The sequence below is a fragment of the Arachis hypogaea genome, chromosome 13, assembly GCF_003086295.3.
Source record: "Arachis hypogaea cultivar Tifrunner chromosome 13, arahy.Tifrunner.gnm2.J5K5, whole genome shotgun sequence".
Classification (NCBI taxonomy): Eukaryota; Viridiplantae; Streptophyta; class Magnoliopsida; order Fabales; family Fabaceae; genus Arachis; species Arachis hypogaea.
Window position 1 is genome coordinate 56,422,921 of NC_092048.1, and position 10,914 is coordinate 56,433,834.

A 10,914-nucleotide genomic window follows, 5' to 3' on the forward strand; every position below is an offset into this window, starting at 1 on the left:
TAATAATTTTTTTATTAATAATAAAAAAAATCCTTGATAAATATGGCTTATTCCCATTTTTGGAGACTATGAAAATACTTGTCATTGTCGCCAGCAATGTTGAAGAAGTCATGCTTGTTGTCCGTGTATATTTTGTGTATCTGTATGTATTATTGGATACGATGATACTGGCTTAGAAATTAGAGTTTTCGTAAATTTTGGAAAGAATTGAAGTGGAGTTCGCCAAGGTTAGGTGAATTCGCCCTAAATACTACAGAAAATCTGATTTGGGAAATTAAAGATGAAAAATGGGGTTTTAGAAAATAATAAGTTTTTTTTTTATTTTATTTTAAAAATCCTATAGTTACTACATGGAGCTCATAGTTATTAGAACTAAACCGGTGATCGAATCGGTTAGGTTATTGGGTCACTGGATCGGATCATTGGTTGAACCAGTAAGTTATTGGTTGAACAGATTGACTCGGTCCTTCGTAAAGAAAAAAATAGTAAAAAATTTAAAATTAAAATTTAAAATACATATTTTAACTAACATTTTAAGAATATCAAGCTATTTTAAAACAATATGGAACAAGAACAATTAATATTTTATTATTTTTACTCTATCATAAATATATTTATTTTGGTTTTTATATTAAAATAACTATTATTTTTAAATTTTTAATAATTTATTAATCAATTTATGTATTATACTATTATACTACAAGTATTAATTGAAAAATAATATTAATAGATATTATATAATTAAGAAAAAAAATACGTGAATTTATAATTATTGTTAAATAAAAATATAATTAATTTAAGAATGAATGAGTTTATAACTAAAATTAAAATAAATTAAATAAAAATAAATTATTTGAGAGATATATATATAAATGGACCTGCTATATATAAAGAGCATATGGCAGTTCCATTTATGAGGGTAAGGGTTGGAATCCTGCCTCTAGCATTTTGAACAAATTTTTAATTTCAAGCGGATTGGTCATACCGGTTTTCACCGGGCATTATTGATTTTTGAGCGGTTAACTCCGGATTTAACTATTTCGAATTAGTTCTCTGTCTTATAAGGTCTAAATATCAAACCGGATCAGTATAATTTCAGCTTTACCGATTTTTTGATCGAACCCGCTAGTCCAGGCCGGTTTTAATAACACTGGTGGAGCTACCTTTGTTTGTTTTGAGTGGAAAGGTGAGGTGATTTTTGTGTGGGTAATTCACCCGTATAAACCCAAGAAAGTTTAAAATGACATAAATTCCCACAAAGCAAAAACGTAAGTTGGAGGTCTCGTTCAATAATTCTATGTAAATTGAATTTAATGAATTTGAGTTAGAATTTTTAGTAGCAAATCAAATGTAATTGATTCGAATGAATGTAGTTCGATTTCTTCGTACAATGCAAAAATAGGTTGAAAAAAATATTCCTTTCATTAACAAAGCTCACCGTCTTTAGCACATGATCTTCGCGAGGTTAAAAAACAGAAAATTAAGAACCTAAAACCACCATAAGTTCAACAAGGTTCCCGGCAAAATCGTAGACAACAGGGTAAAAAGCCCTTTTTAGAATTTAGCGGCAGGAATTAAAATACAAAAAAAAAATTCAGCGGGTCTTATATTATAAAAAACACATGAAGATCTAATTATTAATCATCTACAACCTTCTTTCCATAATATACTTCTGGCATGTCCAATATGAAAAAAAAAATTTAAATTACATGTCCATGTCTCTAGTGTCTGTGAAGGTGTCCATGCTTAATAGGGTGGTACAACTCCTTAGTTTCACAACAGCTCACTCTTTTTGACGCAAAGGGGATCTTATAGTATATACAAGGGATAGAAGGTCATTCCCAATAAATGGAAGAGGCAACAAAATAAAGGAAGCTGTTCATCAAACAAACGCTATAAAGAAACCTTTTAAGAAGTAAATTTAACTGATAGCATATAAAACAATCAAAAAGATAAATAATCAAGAATATGTTAACAGCCTCTAAATTAGCCAAGACTCCATAATAAACTAGTCATTTTTTATGTCTCACATATTATTGTCGCAGTTCTAGATCCTTTAAAGTGTTCCATGAATGTTGCTACTCCTTAAAATCCTGTGAAATCATCACAAACACAATCATGGTACTGTGAATAACCTTTTTTTTTTCATTATTTTTACTTTCCACTTTTTAAAGATTCAAACATATCAACTACTCACAGACATTTCATCGACTTAGTACTAAGTTCGGGGAAACTTGAAATTTCAGATCCACTCAAATCACTTGATCCCCTGCAAATCAAAATAATTAGAACCAGAGATACTTAATTAAGCACATAAAGTTGTCACAATGAAACTATATTTTGTTCTATACACATAAAACATATCATGCTTACCAGTCACTTAAGTTGCTCAATTTTGAAATACCAGAAGGAATCGGCCCACTTAGTCCACTTCCTGTAATTTTTCTATATGAGAAATAAAAACAAAACAAACTATTATTAAATGTAGCATCACATGGATATATTGCAATTCAAGGATAATAGAAAATTTATTCAAAAAATTGAGAATTTAAAGGGTTCACACAATATTTTGAGACTTCTCCAGCTCTCAATAAAATCAGGAATCTTTCCACAGAAGTGATTATCGCCAGGTAAACTGCATAATTTAAGGGAAAAAAAAACCAACAATGTTGTTCCACTTTGCCATTACCGATTATTTATTATAAAAAGAAAAGGGAAGCTTACATATACTGTAAGTAACTGAGGTTGGCAACTGTTGCAGGTAGCTCTCCTGTGAAATTGTTGGAGGAAAGTACCCTACATATATATATACAATAATGCCACAAATTAAAATATAAATAATTACCTTTCCATACAAACATAATCCGAACATAATCTAAATTCAGCAAGACATTACCCAAAAACAAAACTTAAAAATGTGAGTAAATACTCTTTCCGGCCCCTGTCCATTTTGAAAATTGACTACACGCTCCCTAACCTTTATAAGTTACCATATCGGCCCTTATCCATATACTCCGTGATACCAATTAGCCCTTGAGTTGCTTTCTCCGTTCAAAGCCGACAGAAAACGCTGAGGTGTAACGGCCAGCCTGTGACGTGGCATTGGATCATCAAACGTGGAATGCTCTGTGGACATGTGGACAAATAAGCCCCTGTACACTCATCAAAGCGACGTCGTTTTAAAAAGAAGGCCTTTGGCTCGTTTAGGGTAAAATTTCATTCTCCCAATTTCTGAACCCTAACACTAATGCCTGAAGCATGAGCGATCCAGAGCAATTTTCAACCTCTAACACACGCCGTGTCTGGAGGAAGAATATGGTGGGTTCGAGTAGCAATGCAAGTGAGGGTAAGAAGGCCAAGTTCCAACACCCTAAATGCAAGTGTGGCACCTATGCAGTCAGGCAACAGTCTAGGACAGCCAAGAACCCAGACAGAATCTTCCTGGGTTGTTCCTACTATGGCGTAAGTGTGCATCCATCTTCAGTTTATGTAATCAACTTCATATGTTGTTTAACAAGTTGTATTCACTGTAATGACGATTGTAGATGGAGCAACGTCACTGCAACTTTTTTGTTTGGCTGGACGAACTGATTGCTAAACGTTTTGGGCATGAAGATGACAATGATGTTCAAGGAAGAATGATGATGCTGGAGAATAGATTGGAGCAACTGGAAGTCAAGATTGAGGATGAATACGAAGCTTTAAGATCAGATAGCGACACTAACCTTAGTAGCGCCGTCAGTTCCTCCGTCTGCAGCGCCGTCAGTTCCTCCGTCTACAGCACCGTCAACACCTCCCTGTTGGAAGTCTCTGTCAGCTTGCTTGGAGGAAAACGTTTCGTTCTCTTAGAATTTCTTCGTAATTTTGAGGAGAGAACGAGGGTGATGTATGGTAATTGAGGTGTGCACAAGGGAGAGAATGGGATTTCACCCCAAACGAGCAAAAGGATGCCAAGCAAAACGACGTCGCTTTGCTGAGTGTGCAGGGGCTTATTTGTCCACATGCCCACAGAGCATTCCACGTTTGATGATCCAACGCCACGTCACAGGCTGGTCGTTACACCTCAGCGTTTTCCGTCGACTTTGAACGGAGAAAGCAACTCAAGGGCTAATTGGTATCACGGAGTATATGGATAAGGGCCGATATGGTAATTTATAAAGGTTAGGGGGTGTGTAGTCAATTTTCAAAATGGACAGGGCCGGAAAGGATATTTACTCTAAAAATGTGGAGTTAACCAAACCACCAACAAATACTCGCTGATCTTGTTTTCTACTTAGCCCCGTTAGTTTAATTCATCTATTTCTTCGTACACAGCAAACATAGGTTGAAGAAAATATTCCTTTCCTTAACAAAGCTCACCAACTTTAGCGCATCATCTTCGTGAAGTTAAAAAACAAAAAAAATTAAGAACCTACAAACCACCATAAATTCAACAAGGTTTCCAGCCAAATGGTACACAAAACGGTTAAGAACCCCTTTTAGAATTTCGCAGCAGTAATTGAAAAACAAAAAACATCAGCGGGTTTTACAGTATAAAAAACACATGAACATCTAATTATAAATTACTTACAATCTTCTTCTCATGATATAGTTGTAGCATGTCCCTACGAAACAAAAAATTTAAATTACTATGTCCATGCCTCTAGTGTCTGTGAACGTGCCTATACTTAATAAGCTGCTACGAGTCCTCAATTTCACAACAACTCCGACAGTTAGACGCAAAGGGGGAAAGCACATGTTTTCTTTGTCATTCCTACCATGCTAGTAGTACCCATAGCAACAACAATTTTCCAAACTTACAATATATTGAACTTCCTAATTTTCATCTAAATTATATGTCTAAATTATCTACCAATTTATTCATATAGGAGTTTGTGGAAGAAGAAGGATGATCTAATGTGACTTAGTCTTTAACCAACTACCCAAGCTCCAACCTACTAAAACCATGGATTCCTAAGCCTATATCCACAACATTAGCAGCATTTCAAATTTCCACCTTGAAGCCAATCCTAGTAACTAAAAATTCAAAGTAATCATTTCAAATGCAACACACATACTCGACCTAACCTGATCACGTTTCGATGCCAACACTCAAAGCTGATCATTCAGTGGGCCGAGCAACTGTTACGTTCGACTGCCAAGCACGGTGGAGGACCAGCAACAGGATTGACTGCGCAACTGGCGCACCGGACCAACACGACTTCCGTGAGCACTACGGATCTCTGGGTATGAGGCATAACCTGGAGATTGGCGTCCGTGGATAACTCGTTGAACAGGAGGGAGCACCCGGAACAGATGCAGTAGCCAATCGCCGAGCACAGAGAGAGTTACGAGACTTGCGGTGGCGTTCTTCGTTAACGGTGATAGGGTTTCCTTTGATGGGAGGAGAAGACTGACCGAGAGAACCCACTTCTTGGATTATACCCACTCTTTTTTGGGAACAAACCAAAAGGCCCAACAAAGGCACCAACGGAACCCTTAACAGCAAAATCCCGTTCTCACTCACGCTATCCAGCCGGCTCACCCAAACCTCTAATGAGCCTCGCCAGCTTCCTCACACCTACCTGCTTTCAGCCAAAGAGAAACGCCACGCGTTCACAAAAAATGCAATAAAAACAAAAATTTGTAAATCTGTACAAAAATACGTCTGTATACTAGATGGACCCAGAAAATATATGTGTGTTACTTTTGTCTGAGAGACTGGACTACCTCTAATTTTAAATAATTATATCTCAAATTTATATGCCTGTCTATCTACAGTGTACACACACTTTTTTTTTTTTGGTAAGGACAGTCTACACACACTTTTGTTATAAAGTTGCAAGGCAACTCTGGGCTTTGTTCCACTGGTAGGGGTTTTTTTTTTTGTGTATGCAAGAAGCATAGGATTTTAGTTGACAAAAAAAGAAAAGAATTAAATCCAAATATATATTCTATTTCTCCAACTAAATTACCGAATTTGACTTAGTTATTTGGAATATATTTGACTAGATTATTTAACTAATAAACACATGTACTCAGAGAAAAGAAAATAATTGAGAGACAACTTGATAAGTATAGAGGTCTCCAAGTAAAATAATTGTATCTTCTAAAGTTAGTCTGATGCTTTGGAATATGAACTTAAATCAGATTTCTTTTTGTATTATCTATATACGGAGATATTAGCAAATTTAAATTATAACAAATGCAATTACAAGTTGAGTAAAATATAGATATATAGAGAGAGTAGTTAAACCTTTTAAGTTTTGCTAACTGATTCTTCTGGCAATGAAATCATGACATATAAGATCTCATGTAGAATCATTTAAATAGTCATGCTCAACAGAACCATCAAAAGTGACAAGATGCAAAGAGAAAAATGATTACCAAAAAGGATGAAACTTGAGGGTTGCAAATAAGAGAGAGAGAGAGAGATAGAGAGAAGGGACCTACATTTTCATAAAAAATCTCACCATGATTTTGCACTAACCAATCATGGGGATTGCCTATTACAATAACATCTTCACTTGCAAAAATCATTACAGAGTGAAAGTGCCACCACCATCATCATCAAAAGACAAGGGGCACTAATATCCTATCAAATTAAACTCCTACTAATAACACATTACAAATTTTTTTTTTCATTTTTCTACAATGAGAATAATTACTTTCATACCAGATTCCAGAGTCATTCTTCACAGCTATAAATAGCTAACTCAAGCTAGTATGATTGCAATTTTGACTCAAGCTACTATTTTTTCCTTTTAATTCTTGTTATGAGGATGTTATATTGCAGGTGTTGGATTTGGACTTATCAAGAATTGACCACATAACTTGAACATCTTCATAGCCACAAGCCATGACTTCACCGTGCAGATCCATCACAACACGGTTCTCTTGTTCTGCAACAATCACATAAAATAAAATCAACTATATGAACACTTGAACCGTGATAATTAATAATGGCAACAAATAATAATATATGTATTACATGATTTCAATTTCACTACACAAACCTGTTTGAGACTTCTTATTATGATGGTGGTCCCTCGGTGGTTGCTGGTTAAAGAAAGTGCGAGCTTTTTTGAATGGGGTTGTGATGGTTTTCTTCCAAGACGCCATATTTGGATATTGAGCCTTTAACTCTAGTTTGATGTAATAATAAATGAAGAAGCCTTTGATGAACCAAGTTGATGCCTTATTGAGCCTCCTTAGCTTGCTAATAACTACTCTATATTCTAGGTCTTATATACTTCAATGAAGAGGATTATTATGTGTATGTATTTTTGGAATTAAATAAAAGATTATTGAAAAATTGGAAGGCAAAGGTGAGGGGATTTAAAGAAATTGAAGGGCAAGATCCGTGAGATGAGGCTATAGATGGAAGGAATATCACTACTTTTTTTTTTTTTATAAAAAATTTAATTTGAGTTTTCCATTATCTTATAAAAGAAAAGGTTCGCCCCACTGCACCAAAGCACATGCTGCACGCTCCCTTAGAGACCCTCCTTACACGTGAATTCTTTAAAACTCTTGAATTATTAATGTTATTAATTTATTATTTTTTGTATTTTTTGTTGTTAGAACTTAGAAATAGAAATGTAGAATAGACTTAACAAAAGTCACCCCAAAAAAAAAAAAAAAGGCCTGCTACACATACAAGCAAAAAGGCCCTACAAGTCATATAAGTTCTCAACCCACAATCTTTGCACACGCGCACTGAATTACATTGAATGGAGTGTCATTTACACGCGCTTCACTCAAACGGTTGCACTTCGCGTAAACCGCTCCTTAATGGCGCACTCTTCCACTTCTCCAAGCCATTCGAAGAAAACACAACCGTTTCATTTTCGAGCAACATTCGAAACTGAAGATATAGAACTCGTCGCGAAGATTGGAACATTCCATCAACACAACATAGAACTCTCGATCAAGAATCTCCAAAAAAAACAAAGTTATAATACTCAAGGTATGTTACGTTACTATTTTAGTCATCCTGTATATTTTCCACATTTCGAAATCGAAGAACTAGGTTTTACTGTTCTTCTACGTTGTTGTACGTTTTACTGTTCTTCTTGTTCTACATCTCATTTTACAGTTTATAATGTTCTACTTGTTCTAGGTTTTACTGTTATTCTTGGTTTTATGTTACACTGTTCTTCTTAGTTCTTCTAGGTGTTACTGTTCTTATTGTTCTAGTTCTTCTGGTAACTGATTTTTGGGGGTATATTCTGTAGTTTGGTGGGTGTATATGGAGTAATTTGTTGGGTGTATATGGCATAATTTGTTGGGTGTATATTTCTGAACTGATATACTGTAATAGTCAGCAGTTGCAACTGTTCTTATATTTGCTTGTCCATGGGTGTATATTGCTTGACCTTGTAATGTTGCTTGATCTTGTATATTAATGCATGTTTGAGTGATATTTGACTGATATATATGGGTGTATCTGAATCATATCTATGGGTGTATCTTACTGATATCTATGGGTGTATCTGACTCATATCTATGGGTGTATTTTTCATTTCAGAAAAAATGGCAGTGAGAAACCAAGCTGAAAAAAATGTAAGAACAAATATATGTTTTAGATGAAATCAGTTTTATATAATAGGAATATATCTGACAATAATTTTGTTTTGTTTACAGCAAACCAAAGACCTTAAGTGTACAACACATTTGTTAAGTGAGAAATTCAGAAACATGAGTGAGGAGAAGAAAACGATTGTTAGGGATTTGGGATTCGGTGGCTTGATGCACATCCCGCCACTAAGGGTGCATCACCAACTATTAAGGGAGTTGGCTAACAACATCAAATTAGGGGAGAACAGATTGGAAACCGGCTACGGTTCTTTTAAAATAAGACCAAAAACAATAGGTGATGCGCTTGGCATCAACACATCAAGTAACTCGCTAAAAATTATAGGTGTATATTAACTGATACTTGGGTGTATTTAAATTAATGCTTGGGTGTATTTGAACTGATTTTCATACTATGTTGTTTTCCTTTTTGTAGGAGATCTATTTCCTCAGAAAGTCAATTATAAGGATCTTTCTGAGGATGATAAAGAAATTTTTAGAAGATTCCAGGGTAAGACCCTAAAAAATCTTACAGATGAGATGATGGATATTGGCGTTAGTAACGAACAGGATCGCCTAATGTTCAAGAGAATTTTCATTCTCTATATACAGATGGCGTTTCTTTTACCAACGACAATAAACAAAATCTCATCTGTGCACCTGGCCCCAATTTTTGAGATGGACATCATAACAGAGCGAAATTGGGGAGGGCATGTTTTGAGTTTTATCATCAAGGGCATAAGCGATTATAAGGAGAAAAAAAAAAGGCAATTGATGGCTGCCTCTTTGCCCTGATGATAATTTACTTTCATCTTTCTAAAAATAAAGACAAAAAGAGGGCAGAAAGACCTCCAAAATCCTGGATTGCCAAGTAGAGTAAGGAGCAGTTGGTCGAAAGAATGAGGGCAGAAATAGAGGAAAATATGGTAAGTGAACATAATATGTTGGGTGTATTTTATTTACCTGAATGCTGCTAACTAAAATTTCTAATGTTTAAGGGGATTGTAAAGATGGCAGAAACAAGAGAAAAAATGAAAAAAATAGAGAAAAAAGAAAAAAATAAGAAATAAAAAAATAAAAAAGGAAGGCAAGTTCAACATCGTCTTCGGAGACAGAAACAACTGATAGTGACAATTCTACCTCTGAGTCTGAGACTCAAGAAGACTCAGTGGATTCACCAAGAAAAGAACCCAGCAAAAAAGGAAAAAAGTAAGTACCATATTTAGGTGTATTTTTTTTATAAAGTTGGGTGTATTTTCTTTATCAAGTTGGGTGTATTTTCTTTATCCAGTTGTGTGTATTTTATTTATTAAGTTGGGTGTATTTTGTTTATTATGTTGGGTGTATCTTGTGCATTTATTTGGGTGTATTTTATCCCTTTTAGTGTGTTTTTAAATAATGATTGTTTGCCTTCCAGAATGGAGTCCAAAAAAAGAAAGAAGAATCAGGAGGATTCTGATTCAGAATCCGAATCAACTGATGAGTAATGTTCTGAAATTATTACTCATTTTCTTTGAGTTTATTATCAAGATTTCATGTATTAACAGAGTGTCTCTTGTTAACTTATAGAAGCGAACAATCATCACCAGTGAAGAAGCAAAAAACAAAGAAAAAGACACAGAGAACACCAAAAAAGTAAACACTTCTTTGGATAGTATTTTGTGATAAAATTAATTTTTTATTTCTGATTCATACTTGTTTTTTTCACCCAGGACACAATCTAAAAAGAAAAAGGTTGTTGTTGAGGATTCATCTCCTGAGCAACCTCAATCCTATCATGGGTACAGTACTTTGTAAACTATATTACCGTCTATCATCAAGATTATATTTGTTAACATGTTCTTTTATGAATGCACTGTCAGATCTGAAATAGGAAGTGAAGATCTAGATGAATTGTTAAGGAAAAATAATAAAAATTCTGCTGCACAGGGGTATGTCTTGTTGGGGTGTATATTTCAGATTTTAGCGTGTTTTCTTTGCTAATAATTGTTTCTTGTTTTGCAGGGAAAAGGAAGCTGACCTGCGATCGACGAAAGGTCACTATGTCTCATCTAAAACGTAAGAAGCTTTATTTGATAAAATCTTGTTATCATTATTTAACCGTATGATATTTTGTCTGAATAACATGAACTCTGTTTAGAATACCGGATGTAAACTTGGGAAGTGATGATCCTTCCTCTCAAAGACACACAGAACAAAGTAGCGTAAACAAACCAGCAGAGAGCATGTAATTTCTCTTTCAAATAACCGTTACTTTTGTTCTTTTATTACCTTCTACTTCTAATTCTGTATATATTTTTTTTAGAAAAAAAATCCCTTTATTGTTTTATTCGAGAAAAAAAAGGGAGAAAAAAAAAA

General features: G+C 34.6%; 2 protein-coding genes across 4 annotated transcripts; both read right to left on the reverse strand.

Moving 5' to 3' along the window:
* Nucleotides 1-1,609: 1,609 nt before the first annotated feature.
* On the reverse strand, nucleotides 1,610-5,763 carry LOC112738408 (receptor-like protein 32). 3 transcript variants are annotated; one of them, XM_025788858.3, is made up of 6 exons: nucleotides 5,068-5,713; nucleotides 2,725-2,796; nucleotides 2,564-2,635; nucleotides 2,374-2,445; nucleotides 2,198-2,269; nucleotides 1,610-2,093 (listed from the first exon to the last, which is right to left on the reverse strand). In XM_025788858.3, exons 1-6 carry the CDS (start codon nucleotides 5,103-5,105, stop codon nucleotides 2,057-2,059), a joined length of 363 nt encoding a protein of 120 aa, XP_025644643.1. In that variant the 5' UTR covers nucleotides 5,106-5,713; the 3' UTR covers nucleotides 1,610-2,056. The 3 variants fall into 3 exon arrangements, with proteins under 3 accessions (XP_025644643.1, XP_025644644.1, XP_025644645.1); XM_025788859.3 differs by having other exon boundaries at nucleotides 2,202-2,269; nucleotides 5,068-5,597; XM_025788860.3 differs by lacking the exon at nucleotides 2,564-2,635 and having other exon boundaries at nucleotides 5,068-5,763.
* A 651-nt stretch (nucleotides 5,764-6,414) lies between these two features.
* Nucleotides 6,415-7,361, reverse strand: LOC140177962 (uncharacterized). Its single transcript, XM_072211986.1, has 2 exons — nucleotides 6,996-7,361; nucleotides 6,415-6,881 (listed from the first exon to the last, which is right to left on the reverse strand). Exons 1-2 carry the CDS (start codon nucleotides 7,099-7,101, stop codon nucleotides 6,754-6,756), a joined length of 234 nt encoding a protein of 77 aa, XP_072068087.1. The 5' UTR covers nucleotides 7,102-7,361; the 3' UTR covers nucleotides 6,415-6,753.
* Nucleotides 7,362-10,914: the final 3,553 nt, after the last annotated feature.